Here is a 26,400-nt window from a genome sequence, read left to right as displayed (position 1 = left end):
GTCTCAAGACTGTAGCCAACGGCGTGGCCATTTTATAGAAGAATTTAGTTAAAACCTTAGACACAGAGCTCCCTCCACTCAAGCATGGCTTCTTCCTCCGTCAAGGGAAACACCAGGCTGTCCATTGCCATGGAGCGAACTGGACAATGGTATGTGTTCATCTCTTTCGCAGGGACTAGCGGATGCTTTGAGATTTTCTGATTCTGAACTCTTCTCTTTCAGGGTTTTTTCTCAAGATATTCCGACGGATGTCGTGGTTGCAGTCGGCGAAGCTCATTTTTCTCTTCACAAGGTATGAGAACGAAAACTCCTTGGATTTATCTGTTTGATTTGTGAATGTGCGTGTGTGTGAAAGTTTCCGATTCTGTTTCCGTTGTAGTTCATGTTGGTAGCGAAGAGTAACTTTATACGGAAATTGATTGTGGAATCCACGGAGGCGGACCTAACGCGGATCGATCTGACGGATATTCCTGGCGGTGCTGAGATTTTTGAGAAGGCAGCGAAGTTCTGTTATGGTGTGAACTTCGAAATTACGGTACACAACGTTGCAGCTCTACGATGTGCTGCGGAGTATCTACAAATGACGGATAAGTACTGCGACAACAACCTCGCCGGACGGACGGAGGATTTCCTCTCACAGGTGGCTCTCTCAAGTCTGTCTGGAGCGGTAGCGGTGCTGAAGTCTTGTTACCATCTCCTTCCCATGGCTGAAGATCTTTATATTGTTCAGAAATGTGTGGAAGTTATTAGTTCTAAGGTAATTGAAATTAATAGTAGCGATTGATCATTGGGTGCTTCTGTGATGTTGTCTGCTCTGGTTTATCATGAGTAATTTGAGTTTTGGAATGTTTAGGCCTGTAACGAAGCAAACTATCCGAGTCGGTCGCCTCCAAATTGGTGGACTGAGGAGCTATCCGTTCTTGACATCGGATTCTTCGGCAAAATCATGGCTGCGATGAAGAACCGTGGTGCGAAAACGTTAACTCTCTCAGGTGCTCTGATTACATACGCTGAGAGATCGCTACGGGATCTAGTCCGCGACCACTCCGGAAGCGGAGTCAGATCGGGCGATTTCAGTGAATCTGACGGAAGTAGCAGGCAACGTGAACTACTGGAATCGATTGTCGGTCTTTTGCCCTCTGAGAAAGCCGCTTTCCCTATTCACTTCCTCTGCTGCATTCTCCGATCTGCGATTTACCTTAAAACCTCATCTCCCTGCAAGAACGAGCTTGAGAAGAGGATTTCGATGATTCTAGAACACGTGACAGTAGACGATCTTCTGGTTTTATCATTCACCTACGACGGGGAGAGGCTTTTCGACCTGGAAAGTGTAAGGAGGATAATCTCTGGTTTTGTGGAAAGGGAGAAGAGCGTGGCTGTCTTCAACGCCGGCGATTACAAGGACGTTGCTTCCGTTTCCCTCCAGAGAGTGGCCAAGACCGTAGACGCTTACCTCGGCGAGATCGCCACCTATCCCGAACTCATCATATCAAAATTTAACGGCATAGCCAATATCATCCCCAAAGTCGCACGAAAGGTCGACGATGATCTATACCGAGCCATTGATATCTATCTCAAGGTATTACTCTATTCATTTAATTTGGTATTCATTCAATAAATCACCTCCTCTTCTTTGATCAATNCTCAAGGTATTACTCTATTCATTTAATTTGGTATTCATTCAATTACCTTATCTTCTTTGATCAACCAATGAATTAACTCTCAGGCACACCCCAATCTTGATGAGATCGAACGGGAGAAGGTATGCAGTGTGATGGATCCATTGAAGCTGTCCTACGAAGCGCGGGTACACGCCTCCCAGAACAAGCGGTTGCCAGTGCAGATAGTCCTCCATGCGCTCTACTACGACCAGCTGAAGCTAAGAAGCGGCATGGACGACCGAAGCACCCAAGACGCTGCCATGACAAGGACTCAAGTTCAGGCAGACGTGTCTCTGGTGAAAGAGAACGAGGCTTTGAGGTCGGAATTGACGAAGATGAAGCTCTACATATCCGATATGCAGAAGAATTCTCATGGAACATCTTCCATGAAGGCACCCTCCAGAAGCAAGGGCACTTTCTTCTCCTCTGTATCCAAAACGCTCGGGAAACTAAACCCCTTCCGCCATGGCTCCAAAGACACTTCTAACATAGACGACGGCGTCGACATTACCAAGCCCAGAAGAAGAAGGTTCTCTATATCCTAAATCATCTCTCTCTCTCTATATATATATATTATACATATTCCCCATGCTGTTTAGGGAAAGACAAATCCGTTTATGCTTATTTGTGAGATTGATTTCTTCATCTTTGATTCTGCTCACTGTTCGTTTGTATAAAGCTGATTCCTTCTGCTTCTTTTCAAGTTCATGTTTCGAATGTGTGTTGTGAACTATACAAATTGTAGCAATTAAAAGCCACGGTTTAGTAAGATTCCTGTTATTTTATCAATCTTTTCTTCTTGGGATCTTCTTTAATGATTCTCTTGCTTTGATCCAATGAACTTTGAAAATTCCTAGCCAAACTATGAACAATTCTGGTTGGCGTTCCCCAAAAGCCTCAAATTCTTTGTTTATAATTGCATGATCGTTCTTAAATTAGTGGACCTGAGACTTTCATCCTCCAATAATTTGTTCATTTTATCTGCCGTGTAGAACATTTTCTCTCTTAATATTATACATATATATATAAATAAATTAAAAACAAAATTTTTTATATGATGATAATTTTAAAAAATCCTTAATGTCCCTACCTATCTAATTGAGTATGAGATACTCAATGAAAAAGAAAAATATCTTCTTTAATGGAAACAAAACTTTATTATATTTGAAATATTAATATATAATTAACATCGAGATTTTTTTGGTCGGGTTAACCTGACAATCTTGAAAATAAGGTTACAACCCATTCCTACTTTTAAAAAAAATTAAAATTGTTTAAAGTTTGTAATTAATATTAATGATGTATTGTAACTTGTAAATATTTAATATTTAAATTTCATAGAATTTATTAATAATTTTAGTAAATAAGTAATAAATCATTACTGATATATTCTAATTAATATAATTAACTATATTAATTTTGGTAGAGGAAGATCAAATAATTAATTAACTAATTAAGTATATTCAAAATAAAAATACAAATAATTAATGAAAAATAGATTTAAGAGAGAAACCCCGCCCGTTTGGTCCGGTTTATTAGTTAAATCGGTTTAACATTTGAAAAAGAGTCGATAAGTTCGGTTGGATTTCGGCCCGATTCTTCGGAAACCGAATTGATTCGGCACTTCACTGCACGGCGTGGCCTCCTCTTACATGGAGACAAAACGGATTGATCCGGCTGAACCGAACCGACGAAGGGTTTGGTTTTTCCGGTTCATCTGTGTCGTAAAACTTCCGAGTTTCCCCTTGGTTGCCGTCCGTGTAAAAGATGAACCTTGTAAACCCTAAGCCCAAGGTTTCATCATCGACAGTTCTTCTGAACTCTCCTTCGAGTTCCTCCATGTCCATTCGAACCTCTGCCTTCGCCACCGTCACCCTTCTCCGCTCTCTCACTCTTTCCTTCCCTCTATGCCACCACCACTTCCGTTGCCGGAACTACGTCATCCGTTCTCTCTCTATCCCAACATATTCAGCGAAAGGACGACGACAACTTCCGAGGATTCCTGCCTTTGCTTCCAGTTCTTCCGTTGAAGCGTTGGTGCATGACCGGGATTCCCCGGCCGAATCTGAAGAGCCTTTGTGTTCTCCATACAGTACTGGCGCTGAGGGGTTTGCGTCGGCGGATTTGAAACACTTGGGAGCGCCTGCGCTTGAAGTCAAGGAGCTGGATGAGTTGCCGGAGCAATGGCGTAGATCCAAATTGGCTTGGCTTTGTAAAGAATTGCCGGCACATACGCCGGGAACATTGATACGACTGCTTAATGCTCAGAGGAAATGGATGAAGCAGGATGATGCGGCCTATGTCATCGTGCATTGTTTGCGTATTCGCGAAAATGAGACTGCTTTTAGGGTTAGTTTTCGTTTTGATTCTATTATGTTCTACTATAACACCCGCAAAATACACGTTCGTATAAGTATAGCTACTTGGAATGCAATTGATAGGAAAGTTATTTGGAAGTGTGCAATTTCTGGAATATTGTTGTGCTTTGTTCTTTAGAATCTATGTTTGTGATATTGTTTTCTTCCCATTTCTTAATTTTCTTCATTTTTGAGATTAGGTGTACAAGTGGATGATGCAACAACATTGGTACCGATTTGATTATGCTTTAGCTACTAAGCTTGCTGATTACATGGGCAAGGAACGGAAGTTCTCAAAGTGTCGGGAAGTATTCGATGATATAATTAATCAGGGATGTGTGCCAAGTGAATCCACATTTCATATATTGATTGTTGCCTACCTTAGTGCACCTATTCAAGGATGCATAGAGGAAGCAAGTGCCATTTACAATCGTATGATTCAGTTAGGAGGTTACGAACCACGTCTTAGCTTGCACAATTCTCTCTTTAAAGCTCTCTTGAGCAAACCAGGGGATTTGTCAAAGCATCATCTTAAACAGGCTGAGTTCATATATCACAATCTGGTAACAACTGGACTTGAGTTGCATAAAGATATATATGCTGGTCTAATTTGGCTACATAGTTATCAGGATACTGTAGACAAAGAAAGGATAATGTCACTAAGGAAAGAAATGCAACAAGCAGGAATTGAGGAAGAAAGAGAAGTCCTTGTATCCATCTTGAGAGCGAGCTCGAAATTGGGGGATGTGATGGAAGCAGAAAGATCGTGGCTTAAACTTAAGTCTTTTGATGGTAGCATGCCATCTCAGGCTTTTGTTTACAAAATGGAAGTATATGCAAAGGTGGGTAATCCGATGAAAGCTTTCGAGATATTTAGGGAGATGGAGCAGTTGAACTCTGTAAGTGCTGCAGCATATCAGACAATTATTGGGATTTTATGTAAAGTTGAAGAGGTAACACTTGCAGAATCCGTCATGGAAGGCTTCATAAAGAGTAATTTAAAGCCCCTCAAGCCAGCTTATGTTGATTTGATGAATATGTTTTTCAATTTAAGCTTACATGATAAGTTAGAGTTAACCTTCTCCCAGTGCCTTGAGAAGTGTAAACCAAATCGTACTATTTACAGCATATATTTGAACTCTTTGGTAAAAGTTGGTAATCTCGACAGGGCTGAAGAAATATTTAGCCAGATGCAAACAAATGGAGAAATTGGTGTAAGTGCTCGTTCATGCAACATTATTTTAAGTGGGTACCTGTTAAGTGGGGATTATTTGAAGGCTGAAAAAATATATGATTTGATGTGTCAGAAAAAGTACGACATTGATCCTCCATTAATGGAGAAACTTGATTATGTCCTAAGCTTGAGTAGGAAGGAGATTAAGAAGCCAGTAAGCTTGAAGTTGAGTAAAGAACAAAGGGAGATTTTAGTAGGGTTGTTATTAGGTGGCCTGGAGATCGAATCTGATGAAGGGAGGAAGAATCATAGGATCCAATTTGAATTCCACGAAGATCGTAGCACCCACTCTCGTTTGAGGAGACACATATATGAGCAATATCATGAGTGGTTACATCCTGCTTCAAAGTCAAGCGATAGTGATACAGATATACCATATAAATTCTGCACCGTTTCGCATTCATATTTTGGTTTCTATGCCGATCAGTTTTGGCCACGAGGCCATCCTGCAATCCCTAATCTAATTCACCGGTGGCTTTCACCTCGTGTTCTTGCTTACTGGTACATGTATGGAGGCTGCAGGATATCGTCAGGGGATTTCGTACTGAAGCTAAAGGGAAGTCGTGAGGGTGTTGCGAAGATTGTTAAATCTCTGGGAGAAAAGTCCATGTCTTGCAAGGTGAAAAGGAAGGGCAGGGTGTATTGGATAGGCTTACTTGGAAGCAACGCCACATGGTTCTGGAAACTAATTGAACCTTTCATTCTGGATGACTTGAAAGATAGGTTACAGGCAGACAGCCTTAACATGGAGAAGGCTGTAAATGAAACTTACAATATCAACTTTGATAGTCAATCTGATTCCGATGAGGAGGCGTCTAGTTAGTACAAGAATTTTGGCTCTAATTCGCCGAATGATGAATTCCTTCAACGTCGAATGGTTTTGGGAGGCTTTGTAAATCAAATAGAGTCTTCCTTGTCCAATTTGGAAGATGTAAATACCTAAATGGATATAAAATGAGCTTATGTTCTGATTATGTATTGTTGTAGCATTCTTTTCTTATTTTTTATTTTTACATTTTAATATAGGTTATATGCTGGTTTGGAAGTCTTACAAAATCACTTATATATTTTGTTCTTGTTAACTCTCAGAATGTTCATGTTAATTATTGTTCTTTTTTAATATCTATTTTGTAACCACAGCTGTTCCAGCGTCAATCCTCTCCATGTGAACCTTGTTTGGGAAAGCAAACTACCAAAGAAGGTTTAAATTTTCCTTTAGCAGGAGCTTAAATTTTCCATGATGGGGAAACTCCAAATCATCTCTTCCTCGATCATCCATTTGCGGCCAGAGGGTTGTTCTTCACGGACATTTTGGTACGTCTCTTTGCCTTCCTAAAACTAAGAGTATTGAAGCTTATTTTGGTGAAGTTCTTTTGTTGGTGATTGAAACCAAAGCTGAAATCCTTTATGAGTTGTGCAGTTAAAGCTTTACTACGACTTGTTTGATTAGAAAGAAACTTCTTTTGTGGTGATGAACAGTCTTCTACAAATAATTTATTTTAATCATGTTTGGTTCATGCCCTCTCTTGGAGTTATCTTACACAAGAATCGTTTTTCCATGACCATAGTGTTCTTTTCGATTAATGCAATGCTTCATGTAATAATGTTTGTTGTAATAATGTTTTCATTACATCAATTAAAGGTTTGTATCTTGTTACACCTCCTTGTTTTTGGGTTCCCTGTAAGAACTGAACCTTAAAATTCATCTTGAACAGTGATAGACGAACACGACTCTCCACAATGGTATGATATTGTCCACTTTGAGCATAAGCTCTCATGGCTTTGCTTTGGGCTTCCCCAAAAGGCCTCATTCCAATGGAGTTAGTATTCCCCGCTTATAAACCCATGATCATTTCCTAAATTAGCCGACGTGGGACTTTCATCATCCAACAAACCGTGCTCCTTCACTTCTGTCTAGAGTACAAATGTCAGGAAGGAAGGTGCAACCTCTTAATACCAAATTGTTGCTGCTTGATTGAGGTATATTGGTGAAGTTCACTGGACTGAATTAGATTGCATTAGATTTTGTACTCAGAATGCAATATTATAATTATTAGACTGAGAAGAACTGAATTATTTATGTAGATATTAAATATTTCACACGTTGACATAGTCTATAGAATGGGTGGGACGAATAATTATTCTATTAAAAATTTGTCGATATTGAGTATAGTACGTATTATTGGTATATATGGTAATTATCGATCCTTTTAAATGTTTTTGTTTTAACTATCATATCTTCTGAATTATTTTTAATGTGGTCTTTGTTCATTCTTACACATCATTTTATTTGTCACATAGGTAAGTATTTTTCAGATATAAATCTATCTATGTATTATGTCTTATAATAATGTAAAATGGGCATGCGTCGTGACCACGTTACTCAAGTTTATTCATGTACCTATCTTTTTATTCGAACGAGGGAAAGTATTTTATGTCCTAAAGAAATGTAAATGGGCATGCGACATGACTACATTACTTGATTATTCCCACGATGGTATGATATTGTCCACTTTGAGCTTAAGCTCTCGTGCCTTTGCTTTGGGTTTTCCAAAAAAACCTCATTCCAATAGAGATAGTATTAATCACTTGTAAACTCATGATCTTTCACTAAATTAACCAATGTGGGACTCACTCCCAATAATCCTCGAACACCAACATGAGTTCTTTTTAACATATTTTGTCTCCATTCACATGCTAACGTAGAATCGCTAAAAGTCAAACACACTTAAACTATTGAAAAAAAAAATTACATCTCGTTAGTATGAGCAGTAATTAACGAATTTCAAGCTTTCTTAACTATCATATTCTCACTATCATTCTCAATATAGTTTCGATTCATTCATATATCTCCCTTTAATAAACGAAATTCAAACTTTTTTTAACTATTATATTATCACGATTATTTTCAATATAGTTTCGATTCATTCATATATCTCATTTGAGTGTAAACGAGCTAGTATGAACAGTAATTAACGAAATTNTCGCCATCACTCTTCTCATCCTCGGCGTAATCTTCGTGTCATTCCTCCAATCCGGTTTGCCTGAAATCACCGTCAAAATGCTCGATCTCTCCAAAATCCAGATTCAAAACTCCACAAATCAAAATGTCGCCGTCCTAAACACAAAGGTACGTATGGCGATCGATATAAAGAACAAGAACGAGAAATTGGAGTTGAGTTATAGCGATCTTAATATGAAATTAGTATCAGAAAACATCGAATTAGGCAGGAATGTGATACCTAGTTTCTCTCAAGAACCTGGAAACACTACATCGTTAAATGTAACGCTGAATGTGGATCGAGATTCAATAGATCGAGACAGTATATCGCTGCTTGAAGATGACAGAAAAAAGGCTCAAGTGGTTGTGAAGATCACGATGGTTGGTTCGGTTGGATTTCATCTTGGGATATTCAAGCTCAACAAGGTGCCGATCCATGTGACCTGTAATTTTCAGCAATATCTTCTTCTTTATCGCGTCAAGGAGCCGCCGTGTAGTATTACAATGTTTCCTACCAGGTGATTGAACACGAAACAGCTATGATTCTTCTCAGCTAGAACAATTTCTTTCTTCTTTCTTTCTTTCTTCCATTCATGAATCGATCTCTAATTCTCTGCCTTCTTTTTTCCAAATTCTTTTACAGTTTGATTAACAATGTGAGTTGAGTTATTGTACTATTTTTTCTTTTGTTTGTTAATAGAGACATTTATGGCTTTCCTCTGCTCTTTTTGACACTACACTTTCAGCTTCTTATTGGAAGCTTCATCAATCAATGAAGAGGAAGCCTTAATTTTGAATCCTCCTTTTAGTTGCAACCATTTTCCACATTGCTTTCTTTTTGCTCTCATTTATGGATATTGTTCTTCATCTATTTTCATCATTTTTTTCCTTTTTTTTTTTATTATCTAATTTGTGTTCTAAGTTTTGTAAACATAGATCATAAAATAAAAAAATATAAAAAATAATTAGTTTAAAGTATTTATGTAGGGCAATATTAATAACTAATATAAAAATATTTTATTTAAATTGTNTTTTTTTTTTTTTTTTTTTTTTTTTTTTTTTTTTTTTTTTTTTTTTTTTTTTTTTTTTATCTAAGACTAAAATGGTTCCATGATCTTCACGCATCGCTTCCGTCATTCGTATATGGGTGCCTTGCCTTTAGTCATCTGTATACACTGTCTTGTCTTTATTTGAGATGTAAGTGTAGCAAATGGCTGAGTATTTTAAGTGATCCACTCTTGGGGCTGTGAAATGCAAACACATGCAACATGGTGAGACCTATCATTTAAAACATCATTTCATTCTCATAGGTGTGACTTTTCAATCCAGACTAAATTAGATATATAGTACTTCTCTACACACGGTTTACAGGTGCGAACGTGGACCACCAGGCAAACTTTCACACCCTCTAGGCCTGTTGGTCGGCCTAGCACTCGCTGACGGTCGTTGTATCATCATCGTGAACATGATGGTCATAATCAATCTCATAGTGTCTATACTCATCATAATGTGGAAGTATTTCGATGCATGTGAACATACAGTTATGCATGAGGTTCTCATACTTTCTATTATGGCAACTTCATGTTCTCCATTTTCCTAAGCTATCTTTGTGTTGAGTTAAAAGTGAAAAATCTACCTAAGTCTAAGCACAATATCTCTAAACTTTGTATTTTGTTTAAAAAATGTCTAAAAAATATGGTACAATTAGTTTGGAAGGAAAATTGTTAGCAACCCTTAAATTTTTTATAATATTTAAAAAAACACTAACTTTAAAAAGTTTCATTAATTCTATCCTTTCGGAAAAGTTTAAAAAATACATATACAATGAGTATTATGCGACTTTTACCTTTATACCAAAATAATTAAAAAAAAAGTTAATATATTGACCTTTTACCTTTATAACAAAATAATTAAAAAAAAAGTTAATATATTGACAAAAATAATGTATCCGACCCCTCCTAGATTATTTTCAAAATTTTCAAGCTTTTTAATATACTTTTAGATTATTTTCAAAATTTTCAAACTTTTTAATATACTTTTAAAAGTTTGAGTTTTGAATTTTTTAAAAAGTTTTTAAAATAGGTTTATGGGTATAGGTTTATGGGTATTAATGAAAGTTTTTAAAACAAGTTTAAGGATATTAATGAAAATTTTTAAATATGTTTTAAAATTAAAGGAGGTATGTTATTTTTTTTATTTTTTACTTTAAATATATTTTTTAAACTTCTATTCAAATTTTTTTAAAGTTTAGAGATATTTTAAAGGTATTTTAGTTTTTATTAATTTAGATTTTTAGCCATCTTTGCAAGGTATCATCCAGTTATTTATCTGGTTCAGTTTTTTTCTTTTTTTTTTTTTTTTATAATTATAATTAAATTATGCTTAAATGCTTAAATTGAGAGAAAATATCTTGGAAAAAAAAAAAAAGGACAATAATTTAAAGTGGGCAATAAATTTAATATTTACAAGTCAATCACAGTTGTTACAACAAGATGACAACAAGAGGCTTAATTGGAAGAACGTCCCAAGCAAGCACACTAAAGTTTCCTCTTCCCACGTCTCCCTGTGTCCATATCCATAAGCTTCAACGACGAAGTAGGCAATGAAACTGATACCCCAATGGATTCTGGGATATCAAGATTAACCCCAAGCGACGGGCCACCTATTGCACGCTTCATATCGACCTCCTTAAGTTGCTGAATTTCACGCCGTACTTTTTCAATCTGTATTCATCAAACGATTAGAACAACATTCTCTAAAAAAGAACAGAAAGAAAGATTAGAGCAACATGAATGGCCTACTAAATCGATGTGATGAATGGATGAATGAGCATCGACGANGGCCACCTATTGCACGCTTCATATCGACCTCCTTAAGTTGCTGAATTTCACGCCGTACTTTTTCGATCTGTATTCATCAAACGATTAGAACAACATTCTCTTAAAAAGAACAGAAAGAAAGATTAGATCAACATGAATGGCTTACTAAATCGATGTGATGAATGGATGAATGAGCATCGACGAGTCTCTTTTGCAGATCATCTGCCTTTTTAGATTGATATTCTGCGTTCTCCATCTCATTTCCCTTTTCACCCAATTCTTGGTATAAAGCTATAAATATATGAAGAAAAAAAGGTAAATTTGTATGTGTACTAATGTAATAGAATGTTCGTGCAGAAAAATGATATGCTCCTCTCACAAACATCACCCCTATAATAACCCTTCACACACTCGCTCCCTTATTCCCACGTTTACGCTCATAACCTTTATCCAAATATGCAAGAAAAAATGTCCTGAGACAGTTGCTCGCAGCATGTGTTCTTCAGTCTAGGTGCCTTGTGAAAATCTACCAAAATGTTTATAGTAACTAGGAAGAATTATGATATGCATACTTGTTAGAACTGATAGCACCCAGATCTGCGTTGGGATGTCATAGAGCTTCTTTGCCAATGTTAAAGATGATCTCAATATCTCTCTGGCTTGCACAGTGTCATGTAGAGCAAGTGCCAAGCTCCCGAGAATCGTCAAATATTGTGCAACGAGTTGAAGATTCCCCAAATGATTGTGGGTCAATTGTAATCCTTTCGCCAATCGATTTCTGTGGAAGAAGGGAGAAAAAAACACCATTAGCTAACGACGAGCATGCTTCTTTCCCGACATGAACGACATAATATTTAGCTACCCATTGTGGAATATGGTAGGTGAGGCTGGTTTTATTTCTAAGATGGTGACATATAGTTTTTGTATGCCTACTTTGAGCCTAAGAAAAATATTGAGTTAGNTTTTATTTCTAAGATGGTGACATATAGTTTTTGTATGCCTACTCTGAGCCTAAGAAAAATATTGAGTTAGTTTGATCGGGTTTACTAGCCATTGTTGGGAAACAAAGCTCGACTTCAAAAGATACGCTTTAGTCCTTAGGGTTTGAAAAGGGGTCATAAGGCGGTCCTAGGGCCCAAATTAACTATTGCCTCGAAGTAACTGCCACACAATCTTCCCACTAACTCTATTGATCTATTTGGGTTGACAATATCTGCTAGCGGTGGNTTGAAAAGGGGTCATAAGGCGGTCCTAGGGCCCAAATTAACTATTGCCTCGAAGTAACTGCCACACAATCTTCCCACTAACTTTATTGATCTATTTGAGTTGACAATATCTGCTAGCGGTGGGCTTATGCTGTTACAGTGTACCTTTTGCAACCCAAGGATCTCATCAAAGCGTACCTTTCGAAACCCAAGGACCAAATAAACATAAGCCCAAAAACATATTTTGCCCCAAATTATAGTACCATGTACCTAAGTAATGTTTTGCCACAACCATCTTAACTTTAACTAGAACNATATTTTGCCCCAAATTATAGTACCATGTACCTAAGTAATGTTTTGACACAACCATCTTAACTTTAACTAGAACCTAATACATTGATAAGATAGGAGTATGACAACAATTTACAACAGAAGAGACAATAGGTAAGAAAATATACAAGAAATGGTTAAAGAAGGAAGAACTATAACAAATTATTGATATTAATTAAATAAATGTGAAGAGAGGAGAAAGGAGAGGAGCATTTGGGACAGGGTGATTTTTTAAGACTATGATTAAAAACATTGTTGTATTCTCCTATCTAATGAAAGAAAGTACCTTGCTTCTTGTAAATCATGTTGCTTCATCAGTAAGAGGCCATAAGCAAAAAGAACACTGGTTTTCTCTCGAACACCGACAAAAGAATCCATCATTCTGTAAACTGGTCCAATCAAGTCGAGCGCCTGTAATGCTACTTACCATCAATAAATAGATAAATAAGAGTTTTTTTCTCTAAAGAAATGAAAACTTAATTATATTAACAATAATTGTTGTGATGGTGTAGTGTAGCCTGACCAAAGGAAAGGATTCTCAAAAGAATCTATTCTACAGCCTTAAACATCTTCCTTTTCCATGAATAAACGCAGAGCCATACTGGCCGAAATTGTCAATTCATTTTCCTTGAAATTTCTTTCAGTCTCGATTTTCGAGGATCGATGAGAACCATCCCAATAATTGAACACATATCCATTAGGCAGTGAAACCTGGATATGAACAAGTGAATATCTTAGACATGTTGTCTTTTACCGTCTTTTTACTTTTCTATCCCTTTATTCACTTAAATATATATCTCTCCTTAAATATTATATGCATGTTTTTCATGTAGTTTTCTTTTTTTAGCAGCATCTTCTTATTGTAGTTCTTTTTGTTACCCTTTAAGCACTCTTCTTTCGTGTACTTCATCTCTTTAGCAGTCCCCACAAAAACAAACAAACGAACGAACGAACGTAGATGCATGTATATTTCATCACGTATATAAACGCTGTAATAAGAAAAGGTGTTACCTGTGTAGATGATTCAGCATCGCCAATGCAGATATAAGAGACAGCTGCATAAACTCGGCACATTGCTTGAATTGATTTGCTCTCTGATAGCTGTATAATCATGCAAGAGACTTAACAAAATTTGACACTAACAACAAACCATAAACTTCTTGAGCAGTATCGCGATCGTGGAAACTAAAATTGCGAGAACGTACGAATACCTTTGCGGCTTCAATATAATGGAAGGTTGCTTCATGGTAACAACCGACGTAATGAGAATACTGGCCTCTAAGCATCTCAATCATACTCTCACATGCCTGTAAAATTGTAGGGAAGCGCACGAACCAATTCTTCATCTGTACCAAGGCCTACGCAATACAATACAGGTATTTAGATGAATCAGGCAACAATCAACTGAGAAGGAGGCAAACATCGGATTTTTGAAACACACAAATAACATACTGATGGCATTAAAACAAAGCCTGGAAGTTTCTGCTGGAGAAAATCAGCAGTATTAAGGCCGCTGTTTTCCAGTCCAGACTCAAATCTTGAATAGAATAGCCAGCAAACTGTTGAGAAAGATAACAGCAAGAAGAAGCCTTGGGACAAACCCAACTGAAACGATCTAACTAAGGGAAACGCTTGTCGTGGAAGATCTTTAGATTTCTTTCAAACCATGGTTTAGAAAGATGAGACTTGACAATAACGACCAAGCGTTCTTGAGCAAAAGAAAATTTTGCACAAAGCTGCCATCGGCACATTACGCTGGCCATGAGTGCTAAACAAAGCCCTGGAACCAATTTTTATGAGCTGGTGATCGTATTTCTTTATTTTGGTTAAACATTTGTATCAGCAAAAGAAAAGGTTATTCCTATATACCCTAGTTATCAAATTCTGAAGCTAACAAAACAAACTCCAACAAAACCACAAGCAAAATACAGCTAACGAACATCAGCATACATCATTTGGAGATACTTCTTGCAACACAAGTGAAAAGTGTATGCTAGGCTTTATGAAAGAGTGATATAAGGCCACAAGCAAAAGCAAAGACTTAACTCAACACGTGCACAAATGGATAGTGAGACAGAGCTGACACGGAACACAATTGAAAAGAAGTGCAAGAATGGATGAATAAAATTTACTAGTCCTTACCTCTTGTGCCTCAACAAATTCAGAACGCGTCAGCTCGATGGCTACTTTGTTTTCAAGAAGCTGCATAAGAAGCATTAAATAAACGCCAGCCATCCATATGGCAGAGTGTTGCAAACTGACTTCTGCTAGACACACAGTTCCAGAGTTAATTATATATATATATATATATATTTTCTTTTTACAATATGAAACTGTGCACGGTAAATAACCAAAAGCAGTAAAAGATGAAAATATGGAATTATGTGGTGGTTGAGAAATATATTACAACATTTTGCTTCGATAAGATATTTTTCAAAGCTATTTCAATAATCAACTTGGACATGAAGTAATTGTGCAAATATTGTTCTCTCAGCCCTCAGGTAGCACTGAAACAAGCTTAAATTGGTAATAATTTTTTTTTAACCCTGACAGGTTGTCAGTAAAATAATTAACAGACCAATCAAATTTTAATGAGATAAATACAAGCCTAACTTATTCGCAATGACTAAACTTCGAGATTAGTTTCAATTACACTCGTATCATTTAAAAACCCCTAAACTTTGAAATTTTTCATTTTACACTAACTTTGAAATAGGAATAAAAATTATGTACATGATATTTACAGCTACATAGAAGATTAAAATTATTCTTACCATTTATTTCAACTCAAAAGAATCATTAAAATCATTTATGTAACCCATTTGTACATGTTAGCTCAAGTCAATTCATGTGTGCATTCTAATTTTTACATATTGATCGTTGCATCAATTTCCTTATTTTAATGAAAAACTTAAGTTCAAAGGTAAAACTGAAAATTTTCAAAGTCTAAGAGTATAATTAAAACGTATCCCAAAGTTCAACACTAAGAAGCAGAAGTATGGACAATATTCCAACGTCCAAGTCTTACCTCTCATACCATCAGTTATCCCAAGCTTCACCAACTCCTCTGCAAGAAACATATCATTTCTTCAATGTCAAAATCAGTTCAAACTAAATTTCTATAAGCATAATAGAGTTACCGAAGAACTCAATTTGAAAAAAAAAAAAAAAACAAAGAGTTTTAGTCTAATCATTGTACTTCCAAAACTGAAATGTCGGAAACATCAGGTATGAAGCTAATTGAGGGGCCGCCTCAGTTCATTCTCTTGGTTTTTCGTAAGTCAGTTGAAAAGATCTAAAAGATTACAAAAATAAAAAAGACGATCTCTTAATTTAATAATTAGGAGGCTACACTAACTTTGAAAATAATTTAACACAGGGTAAGACGAGAATTCTGCCACTTTGTGATAGCTATGGAAGCTTAACAAAAAGCTCTCCCATTAGAGTTAATCAAACGACAAATTTATATTCAGTAGTAGTTAAAGCATGAACATTAAAAAATATTTACCTTGGATAGTAAGCATTCCAGATTGAATTCGTTTTGCACACTCCTTGAAAAGTCCTTTAGGCCGGCTAAAGATAACAACCATAAGGTCCACAAGTGCATAAACAGCACTTTTTGGTAGCCACTCCCCGTCAATAGGGTATGGTGCCAACTCAAGCTTGTCTCTCGACTTTCTTCTCATGTTTCCGAACTGCCCAGGTTCTAAAGATTCTTTGCTTACGGAAGTTGGTTCAGTCATACTTCTAAGCTGACTCCGAACCTGAGCATGTTTTTCAGTGAGAGCCAGCCTATCTTTATAATGTAGATCAGACCTGGATAGACTCTGATTTAAAGCATTCATTTCTTTAGTCAGATCCTCTATGTACTGTGTTTGTTGCAAATCAGCCTTCATAGCAGCATCTAATTTATCTAGATGTTGAGCAGCATTCTTGTAGTCACAGATCCGAAGTCGATAAAAAATGTGCAGCAGCTCATTGTAAAATAATAAGCCAACGGACTGTTGTCTCTTTATTGCAGTAGTAAGACATGACAAGCAGTGAATAAAGAATAAGTAAATATGTAAAAAAATAATTATATTTAGAACAAAAAATATACTTTTGAAGATAGATAAGCCTTTTCATCTTCAGATGTTATCTTGCTGACGTACAGTTAAAAAGAATATAGAAAAAGGGAAGAAATCCACTTACTTTCTCGGGTTCAATAGATTCCCAGACCTCATCACACTTGTTAACAGCTTGTTCAACAGAATTATCATCGTACCATTGCATAAGGTGCACATGAAGGATCGAAGTTGCAAAAAACATCTTTCACACATGACAACAAGGCAACTAGTTAGACGTGTAAAGCAAGACAATAAAGCCCCGTTTGATAACCATTTGGCTTGACAATTAAGTTTACAAACGCTACTTCCACCTATGAGCTTCTTTGTTTTCCTGTCTACTTTTTACCGAGTTTTTAAAAACCAAGCCAAGCTTTGAAAACTAAAGAAACATATATAGTTTTTAAAAACTTGTCTTTGTTTTTAAAGTTTAGCTAGGAATTCAAATGTGTTAGCAAGAATTGTGAGAAACTTACTATAGAAATCGAGAGAAAGTAGGCATAGTTTTTAAAACTAAAAACTAAAACCGGAATGGTTATCAAACGGGGCCTAAATTTTCTTTAATAAATTTCACTAGTGAATGGAGGTAAAGATAATTCAAGGAAATTTATTCAAGAGATCCAACCAAAAAGGACTACCCTAGATTAAAAGAAAAAATTTAAACTTATAATAACAGAAACTGAAAAGGAACCCAGATTTTACTTCGCAGAAACCTCAAGAGTAAAAGATCCCTTTAAAGGAAGTTCCATTAAAGAAGGAGATTTCAATCAAGATAAGACCTAGAGAGTAATAACAAAAAAGCTTCGTCATCGACGTCCAAAGAGAAACATTGAACCTCATCAAAGACCATACCTCAAAAGGATCCCTCTCGACTCCCTAAAGATTCTATTGTTCCTCTCAGCCCAAAACCCCGCAGCTGAGAACACAACCCCGCTTGCCATAAAAAACCTCCCATTCTCACAAAAAAAACTTCTTGATCATCTCCCTAAAACATCTATGTTTGACAGACAAATAAACAAACACCTCAAAGAAAAAAATTCCTGACAGACCACATGAAACCGCATCTCTATAAGATATGAACCAGATCTTCCTCCGTGTTCCGATAGAGAATGCAACAAAACGAACCAACCAATGAAGGCACCTTCATTATAAGTCTATCAAGAGTATTCACTCTTCCATGCCAAGTGAAGAACTTGACCTTCTTTGATACTTTTAACATTCCACATATGAGAAGAACTCACAACGAATAAAGATATTCATCCAAAGAGAGAACGAGTTACAAGAAAAGCCCTCAGATGAACTAAGACTCCAACCACGAAAATTCCTCCTTCCATGCCTGAACTCGACCTCTTCAATATAAGAAAGAAGAGTCAAAACATCTGTGGTCTCGCAATTTGACAATGCACGACGGAACCCAAACGAAAAAGAAAGGGACCCATCAAAAGACAAAACACTGGCCACCGAACCAAACTAAGAAACATAAAGTAGAGGGGAAAATCCCCCACCTACTTATATTCCTAAAAATACTGAATTAAATCAGAAACGAAGAGAGCTCCAAGACTATTTCTTTCCAAGGACTATGAAGAGTACCTTTGACCCGACCATACAACCACTCAGACGAAAGAGGATCATATTAACTCACAATGATCCTACACCAATGGGAATTAAACTCGAGAGGGAACTACCAAAGCTATTTAGCTAACAGCATTCTGTTACGAACCCAAAGATTCCCAAATCAATGCCACTCAAAAATTGAATAAATGACAAGAAAATACGATTCCAGAAGAACACAGAAACACAGGCAATGAGCACAAAAACATAAATTTAGGTACCAACCTGCAGTTCTGGATAGCATATCTCAACTGAAAATATGTATCCCGACTCCAATGCAGCAATCGAATTTTGATAGTCTCCTTCAATGATCAAAGCATTTGCTAGCTGTGAATTGAAGTTGCAAGACCATAGCTTCACTGACAGCCTTAAATGGATGCAATAAGAAAACAACCAATAAGGAAAATCGATAAAGTAACACTAAGGTAGCAGGATAATCCATTATTACCAACGCTATGTTACTTAAGTGAAAGAAATGAAAGAACAGAAATAGGCTGAGTGCTCACTCATGGCCAGCAGAATTGGTGAGATCAAGACCCTTATAAAGAATCTGTTTCTGGGGAGGAATAGCCCCAACGAGATGATAACACTGGCTTAACAAGCTATAAGCCCGGCATTTCAATTCAAAGCATGATGGAATAGACTTCAATAACAATTGCTGCCGCGAAAACAAAACAAAAAACCATCACTCTACATCGTTATAGTATGAAGAACTACGAGTAAGAAAGAAAACGTTAACATACAGAACGCTCAAGATGAGATTTGGCATGATTAACGTTGTGCGAATGGGTGAGTAAAAGAGTAGCAATTCGAAGTCGAGTCTTGACTTCAACGACTGGAAAGAACGACACGGAACTCTGACATATAGCTTCTAAACACTTTATTGCCTTCCCTAATTCCCCTTTCTTCTCGTGATAATCTGCTAGCCTCCACAATCCCTCCGCCACTGCTTCCATATCATGAAATGAGCCGCCGCAAATCGAAAGAGATTCTTTACAGCAGCGGCATCAATGAAATCGCTGCCAATTTATCGTCGGTGCGGAGAGTAAACTAATTACAGTAACAAGAATCTCAAAAGATATTGTTCATACCAAATTACTGGAAATCGAACATCGGCTATGTCGATGAATCTTCTTCAAACTAATCTGCTTCAATTTCAGCTTCGATTTCGCGTTGGGAACTGAAATGGCTACACTTTTCCCAGCTTCTCCCAGGATCCCTTGAATTTGCAATAGAATTTTCCTTGTTCAACTTCACAGGATTCTGACCAACATACAGAAACTCCGATGATGCTCGGTACGAATTTCCGGTTTTTTGTACGGTGACCTAAAAATTTAGCCCAAATTATGAGATTTTTGTCTTTTAAAATAAATNCGAATTTCCGGTTTTTTGTACGGTGACCTAAAAATTTAGCCCAAATTATGAGATTTTTGTCTTTTAAAATAAATTTTTTAAAATCTTTTTGTTAAGGTTATATGTTTTTTTTCCAACCTTAGAACAAATGTTCTATACAAAAATGGGTGATGGGAAGTTGAGGTACTGTTCTTCGCGTTCAATTACATCCAAAAACGACTTCTAAACCTTCTTACGATCCAAAAACGACTTCTAAACCTTCTTACGGTCATCGTTAGTGATTCTAAGTTTATCACTTCAATCTGGAGTTTTTAGTTGGATAAAACTCAGTGATCGATTCATAAGTTATAATTTATGAACTTTATTATGAATTTCTGACCACGTTCTCGATAGGACCCTCTTCTGTCTTTCTTCTATGAGCTCGGATTATGGAATAAGGAACCGGGAAGAAAGTTTAAGCTACAACAGGGTTTATGATGAGACAGCTCGTGATGTTCATATCGATCTATTAGGTACTTTTGCATCTAGTATTGGGTAAATCTCGTACAAAAACTGTTATCGTTCTACTGTATTTCTTGTTTCATTTCTTCTGGAACAACCCTAAACCCTTACGAGAGAAACATAAAATTAAATTAAATTGTAAAAAAAATTAAATGGGTAAATATTTTTTTAACCATATTCCTCGTTAGTAATGAGAGAACCATAGCAAATTATTTATTTATTAAAATTTGGCCGGAATAAAATGAATTTCATGTTCCCTTCTTACGTTACACGATCATTTTTTATTTATTTTAAAGGTTATAAATAATTTGGAAAATTGATTTTTTTTTTTCTAAAAAATATGGTTTTATAACGGTCGTATATTGTTGTAATTAAGATGGTTTGTCGTGCAAAATTCTGTGGTTATTTGAAATATGATTGACGTTAACTTAAAATTGATATCACCTTGACCAAAGCAAGATGTGTAATTTTGTGGGTTTTCAGCATTGCAATGTCATTTCATTACGTCCCGATGCTGCCTCATGTCCCTTTCGAGTTCATTTGGTATTCTAATTCCTTTATTTTATCGAATCTCGTTAATTAAATATTTTTAATATATTCCTCAACCGCTCAATTTTTTTTTTCCAAGTATTGGATTTATACTGAGTAGCTTTGTTCGATATCAATATTTAATATTGAATTAACCTCCGAAAAGAAAAAAAAAAACGTCATTATCCCACCCAACATTCGTTCTTCACTTGTAAAGTTGTCTCTTCAAGAATGTACTAGGTTTTCATTCCATGTCTTTGTTTTGTTTTTTTTAGTCCTCTAATTTCATTCCATAACTCATTAATATTTATTGGTATAACACAAACAAAAAAAAAAATTATTATAAGTTCTATTTTAATTTTAATAACAAAATATTTAATTTACATACTTTTTTTTAGAATATTATATATATATATATATATATATATATATATATATATATATATATATATATATATATATTTATTTATTTATTTATTATTATTATTATTATTATTTTGTTGAGAATATTACAAATAATTTTCTTCCGTTAAATCATTAAATCCGAAAGGAATATAATATTCATACAATTGGAAACAAAATAAATATGTTATTTTTACCTTTTTAATTTCACTTTTAATAAAATTTAAAATTGGTCTTACATTAATTTATTGTTATTTAAAATAAATAAAAAAAAAATTAGTTCCCTTAACCTAAATTGTGTTTGGTTGAAAAATAAATTAGACTAATAAAAAATTTCGAGTTGAGTAAATTGGTGATTCGAGCAATCCGAATAGAGTTCGTAACCCGATTTTAAACTTCATTGAAAGTACATGAACTAAGTTTAGGTATTTTAAAATATAAAAATTAAAATATAATAAAGTTTAAAGCATATCGACTAAATAAAATAATTTAGATTTTAACNTCATATTTATATAAACTTGTTGTTCATATTATACTTACCATCTTATGAAATAAAGAAAAAAAAAGAAGAAAAACAAAAATTAAGTCGATTAAATTTTTTCAACAATAGAGGTATCGTAATTAGGTTACCAAATTTATGATGCCTTTATTTAGATATATACACACGATAAACATAAAAATTCATAGTTGTGAACGTTAAGAAGTAGAGTTTGCAAGATCCTAAAAGAAGAAAAATGTCTCGAGCTCTCTTTCAGTCATTGTTCCTTATCGTTCTCCTCATTCTCAGTGGTAAGAATCTCTTTTAATCCAACTTAATTTTTTACTGTTAAAATGTCTCTGTTTGATGAACACGACTCTCTACAACAATGGTATGATATTGTCCACTTTGAGTATAAGCTCTCATGATTTTAGTTTAGGCTTCTCGAAGGGCCTCGTACCAATGGAGATAGTATTTCTTGATTATAAACCCATGATCATTTCCTAAATTAGGAGATGTGGGATTTTCATCGTCCAATAGTCTCAACCCGATTCGACCCAACCCAACCTATAAATACCCGTCGACAAAATTGCATGTAATGTCTCACATTAGTTGGGGAAGATAACAAAACACCCCTTATAAGGTCGTGGATAGTTCAATTGAGAGAGGTCAGATTGAAGATCTGAAGTGTGATGTCTAACACTGGTTGGGGAGGAGAACAAAACACTCTTTGGGTATGGAGACCTTCCCGTAACGCGTTTTAAAGCCTCGAGGGGAAGCACAAAAGGACAATATCTACGTGGGTCTAGATCCTTACATTCCCCTAAAGAGAAAGTCCAAAGAGGACAATATCTACTAACGGTGGGCCTGAGTCGTTACATTCCCGTCAAGAGAAAGCCTAGAGAGGACAATATTTGCTAGTCGTGGGCCTGGATCGTTACATTGCAATATTAAAGTATTGATCTCGACAAGTCGTTCCAAATATTTGTTATGCATAATTAAAAATAAAAGTGTTGGATTATGTTGTAGGGGAAGAAATGATGGTTAAAAATGTGGGAGGACAAACGTATTGCCAGAGGCAGTTGCCAATGTTCAAACCGGGAACCTGCCACAACACTCTGCCACCTAATTGCCAGACATATTGCAAGGAGAAAGTGGGAATCGAAGCTGACGGCGTTTGCGATGGTCCTCGTCATTGTCTTTGTACTTACCCTTGTCCAACTTGACCGTTAAATCGATCGTTATCACAGTTATCATAGTGTACTGACTGAACTAAATTAAATAATAGCTAAGTTCGATCGGTCTTCGATGTTTTGGTTTGATAATCTTTTTTATCTAAATTATCTTATAAAAATTTATACGTCCAACGTCTAAGTTGGTTGACCAGGTGAATAGCTAGCTCGTCTAGGAACTGAATCTCAAATCCCATCTAATTTCATGAATCAGTTGTTTTCTTTTCCTTAATTATGATACGTACAATTTCAATCACTCGAAAGTGGAGTTTTTTTTATTATGGATATTTATTTAGGGAAAAAAAACAGTCCTTGGTGTCACGGTCATGCTTGTCCAAGACGTGTTGTCCATGGCCGCATGTCAGATGTCCTGGTCATGCTTGTCCAGGACGTGTTGTCCATGACCTCATGCTCGTTCCAAACCTCTTTTACATGCTTTCATCTTAGATAGGCCTTTACTATTGTTGGATCGGTATGACAACCATAGAAGGGTGAATAGGGTTTTAACGATAAAAATATTTAAGCGTTACAAACTTTGTGAAGATAGGTAGAAAATGATAATTGATACAACAAAATAATTCAAGTCAAAACAATAACACTTAAAACATGCAATAAATCACAATAATAATTTTGAAATTAAACCCTAAAGAGTTAGAAAATATGACCGTAGTTTTACAGTGGTTCGGTCAAATTCGACGTACTTCACTCCCCAATCTTGGAAATTTAAATAAAAAAACTTTCTCGACTCTTTCCACGGATCAGAGTCCAAGCGCAACACCGCTCTTTTTACGAGTTCAAGAGCAAATTCAATCCTTTCCACGGATCAAACCAGTACAAGTATTTGAATTTGGTAGGGACACACCACAACTATTTACAATTTGGAGCACTCAGAACTATTTACTCACAGTACAATAAAAATCCCTCTCAATAATAAGATAGAAATAAAATTGAAAGCTTGAGGAATAAACAATTGAGGCTTCACTAATTGTGTAGTGAAGTTAAAAAAATGTGAGGAAATTGATGAATTTATATAGAGAAGAAAAGCCGTAAAAAGTAAAAATTAATATTGACTATTGGATAGAAGTGAAATGGAAGCAGACATTAAAAGTAAATAAATAAGAAAAATTTTCATTCATTTATTTAATATTTTTTTAATATAATAATATAATAATAATGATAATTGGATAATTGTTAGATTCAAAATCATATTATATAAAAATAATTTTATTTAAAAATATAATAGAAAGAAAAACTCTACCATTTTTTACTCTGTCGTACTTTGATTTGTCCATCATTTTGATTTAGCTGTCATATCATCACATCGAGTATGTTGTCTCGACTATAATATCTTCATTTTAGCTCTGATTGAAGTGATTGAAAAGTCATTGAAATCGTTATTCTCAACCTTATACTGTGTATAGTTCAAAATACTGAAAATTGTTAATAATTGAAACATCAATTAATTAATTGATTAAAATTAATTAAAATGAGATTAACGGCCAAAAAGCCAACAACTATCTCATGTTATATCAAAACGGGAGTGTATGATCGTTCACCAAAATCATGTCTACACTAGTCAGGGTACGCTCAAAATGTACTATGTGGGATATGACTAGTCGTCAATCCTTCCTACCCAGGTTATATACTATGAAAGTCATCGTTGTTGCCTATTCGTTTTTTAACTTATAACATTGTTTTCTTTCAATTTATTTTCAATGTATTTTCTCGCACATGTTTTTAAAGCATTTCTCTCAAACGTGACTCAATACTCGAACATACGCCTGCAAAGTCCGAATTTCTCACGATTAACTTGTTCGTTGGGTTAGAACAAGTGTTGCCCAATCGCGGTCCCGCTGGTCTAAGAGTGCGACTTTGACACCCGATAGCTACGTGAACTTTATGACAATATTAAGAAAGCATATAAGGATTAAAATATAAAGATCAATATTTTAATTCTATGGATATATTGATATAAATAAAATATTTTAATATATGAATCATTTAATTAATACTAAGTCAAATATTTTAATTTATATATTTTAAAAAACAGTTGGAAGCGCGTACGGATGGCGCGAGTGGTTGTGGTTTCAAAGCCAAGGCGCCGTCGCAGTGGCTTAACACACGCCCACGGGCTTCAACCTGAATCCCCCAATGATTCTTTCACGGTCCACGAGACGCGTCGGTTGCACGTCGAAGACCAAGTATAACGGCCCCACGCGTCTTTGTCGTCTCCGTTTTACTTTTATTTAACATTTTTCTGACTTTTCTTGAGAGACTATTTTTTTATTATTAATATATTATTATTTTAATGAACTCATTTTATTTGTTTGTATTTTAATATCTGAATTTATTAAAATTATTTAAATAATCATCAAATACACTCATAGAATAATTTATTTTTGTAAAATTCGCCATGATAATAATTGTAATAATGAATATATTTAAAAATTTAAAAGTACGAGAATTAAAATGGGTGGACGAAAATTTAATTTTAATTTTTTTTATATTTTTTCCAAAATTAAATTAATAAAAAAAATTGGGCTTTGGTTGAATTTGAACATTTCTTACAACAACGTTGAAAAAAAAATATCGAGCGTGACTCAGTTTTTTCGGTGCACGTGCTTTAGACGGCTTAATTATGGTTTTCGAATTAAGGTTTCGATTTTAAACCGATATGCAGAGTACTATAGGCTTCTTTTCTTTGAATTAAGTCCCAGTAAAAAATTAAGACATTGAGGAGTAAAAATAACTTTTTTTTTAATTAAAATAATAAAAATAGTTCTAAACTTTGCATTTTATTGGGAAAAATACTCTCTAAATTTTAAAAAGTTTTAATTATCAGTAAAAAAAATATTTCAAAAAATATTTACCATTAGATTTAGTTGAAAACGGATAATACTCCGTTTCAAACAAACCCTTAAACTTTTAAAATATTTTTAAAATACCTTTAAATTTTTACATTTTCAAAAATACATATCGAGATGGTCAGTAACAAGAGAACTTAATTTTTTTTAATTTAAAAATATAAATATTACTTCTAAAAAATTCATGAATACTTTTAAAACATACGAAACCGAAAAAAATCGTTATTTTAAAAGTTTGAAAAAAAAGTTAAAAAGTATTTAAAAAATTTAAAGTTTAACTATAATTTCTTTTATAATATTTAAAATATAATCAAATAAATTACAAATATATGGGAAGAGTAATAAATGAAAATAACAATAAATGGAAAAATATCATATCAAATATATATATATATAAATATAAATATTATTTTTAATTATTTAGTTAAAAAAAAAATTAATTGAAAAGACCACCTGAATTTGGCTGCTCCAATCTGTGCTAGTACTGGCAGATATTAATGGGTCAAAAGACCTTTCTTAATTAAAAAAAAAAAAAAAAAAAAAAAAATTGAATAACTACTTGACGCGGTTATTCCGCAAACCTTGAACCCTTATGTCAACGTCAACGGACCGTTACGCGCGTGTAATTCTCCTTTTACACGCACCTGATGCCTCCCTGTTTATTAAAGGCCACCACGCGGGGCCCCATCCGCAACACACACATTGCGGGAACAACCATCCA

General features: G+C 35.0%; 4 protein-coding genes across 7 annotated transcripts; 3 read left to right on the top strand and 1 right to left on the bottom strand.

Moving 5' to 3' along the window:
- The first annotated feature begins 7 nt into the window (after window positions 1-7).
- On the top strand, window positions 8-2,450 carry LOC111784935 (root phototropism protein 2-like). Its single transcript, XM_023665445.1, has 5 exons — window positions 8-149; window positions 223-292; window positions 380-757; window positions 854-1,579; window positions 1,727-2,450. Exons 1-5 carry the CDS (start codon window positions 85-87, stop codon window positions 2,204-2,206), a joined length of 1,719 nt encoding a protein of 572 aa, XP_023521213.1. The 5' UTR covers window positions 8-84; the 3' UTR covers window positions 2,207-2,450.
- A 983-nt stretch (window positions 2,451-3,433) lies between these two features.
- LOC111784940 (pentatricopeptide repeat-containing protein At2g15820, chloroplastic-like) lies at window positions 3,434-7,440 on the top strand. 3 transcript variants are annotated; one of them, XR_002813606.1, is made up of 4 exons: window positions 3,434-4,010; window positions 4,219-6,183; window positions 6,393-6,566; window positions 6,968-7,025. XR_002813606.1 is itself a non-coding variant. In XM_023665451.1 (2 exons), the coding sequence occupies exons 1-2, from the start codon at window positions 3,501-3,503 to the stop codon at window positions 6,073-6,075; spliced, it is 2,367 nt and encodes a 788-aa protein (XP_023521219.1). In that variant the 5' UTR covers window positions 3,434-3,500; the 3' UTR covers window positions 6,076-6,226. The 3 variants fall into 3 exon arrangements, 1 of the variants encoding a protein (XP_023521219.1); XR_002813607.1 differs by having other exon boundaries at window positions 6,393-7,440; XM_023665451.1 differs by lacking the exons at window positions 6,393-6,566; window positions 6,968-7,025 and having other exon boundaries at window positions 4,219-6,226.
- A 948-nt stretch (window positions 7,441-8,388) lies between these two features.
- On the top strand, window positions 8,389-9,043 carry LOC111784941. The gene is made up of 3 exons (XM_023665452.1): window positions 8,389-8,771; window positions 8,897-8,909; window positions 8,954-9,043. Exons 1-3 carry the CDS (start codon window positions 8,389-8,391, stop codon window positions 9,041-9,043), a joined length of 486 nt encoding a protein of 161 aa, XP_023521220.1.
- Window positions 9,044-10,686: 1,643 nt separating this feature from the next.
- LOC111784939 (sister chromatid cohesion protein SCC4) lies at window positions 10,687-19,671 on the bottom strand. Of its 2 annotated transcripts, XM_023665450.1 has the most exons (14): window positions 19,065-19,671; window positions 18,828-18,979; window positions 18,547-18,688; window positions 16,799-16,915; window positions 16,116-16,617; window positions 15,636-15,674; window positions 14,750-14,871; window positions 13,819-13,965; window positions 13,619-13,708; window positions 12,894-13,018; window positions 11,645-11,850; window positions 11,239-11,363; window positions 11,100-11,160; window positions 10,687-10,915 (listed from the first exon to the last, which is right to left on the bottom strand). In XM_023665450.1, the coding sequence occupies exons 1-14, from the start codon at window positions 19,275-19,277 to the stop codon at window positions 10,791-10,793; spliced, it is 2,166 nt and encodes a 721-aa protein (XP_023521218.1). In that variant the 5' UTR covers window positions 19,278-19,671; the 3' UTR covers window positions 10,687-10,790. The 2 variants fall into 2 exon arrangements, with proteins under 2 accessions (XP_023521218.1, XP_023521217.1); XM_023665449.1 differs by lacking the exon at window positions 11,100-11,160 and having other exon boundaries at window positions 10,687-10,976.
- Between the last annotated feature and the right edge of the window lie 6,729 nt (window positions 19,672-26,400).

This window comes from Cucurbita pepo, unplaced genomic scaffold, assembly GCF_002806865.2.
Source record: "Cucurbita pepo subsp. pepo cultivar mu-cu-16 unplaced genomic scaffold, ASM280686v2 Cp4.1_scaffold000305, whole genome shotgun sequence".
Lineage (NCBI taxonomy): Eukaryota > Viridiplantae > Streptophyta > Magnoliopsida > Cucurbitales > Cucurbitaceae > Cucurbita > Cucurbita pepo.
This window is presented reverse-complemented; position numbering and strand designations above follow the sequence as displayed.

Bases quoted from the DNA above. Each gene is read 5' to 3' on its own strand.
- LOC111784935 (XM_023665445.1), top strand. From the start codon at position 85: ATGGCTTCTTCCTCCGTCAAGGGAAACACCAGGCTGTCCATTGCCATG. The intron at 758-853 runs GTAATTGAAATT...TGGAATGTTTAG, and splicing joins TGGAAGTTATTAGTTCTAAG to GCCTGTAACGAAGCAAACTA. The intron at 1,580-1,726 runs GTATTACTCTAT...ATTAACTCTCAG, and splicing joins CCATTGATATCTATCTCAAG to GCACACCCCAATCTTGATGA.
- LOC111784940 (XM_023665451.1), top strand. From the start codon at position 3,501: ATGTCCATTCGAACCTCTGCCTTCGCCACCGTCACCCTTCTCCGCTCT. The intron at 4,011-4,218 runs GTTAGTTTTCGT...TTTTGAGATTAG, and splicing joins AAAATGAGACTGCTTTTAGG to GTGTACAAGTGGATGATGCA.
- LOC111784941 (XM_023665452.1), top strand. From the start codon at position 8,389: ATGGCGATCGATATAAAGAACAAGAACGAGAAATTGGAGTTGAGTTAT.
- LOC111784939 (XM_023665450.1), bottom strand. From the start codon at position 19,277: ATGGAAGCAGTGGCGGAGGGATTGTGGAGGCTAGCAGATTATCACGAG. The intron at 13,966-14,749 runs GTAAGGACTAGT...TGTATTGCGTAG, and splicing joins AATTTGTTGAGGCACAAGAG to GCCTTGGTACAGATGAAGAA. The intron at 13,019-13,618 runs GTAACACCTTTT...GTAGCATTACAG, and splicing joins ATGCTGAATCATCTACACAG to GCGCTCGACTTGATTGGACC.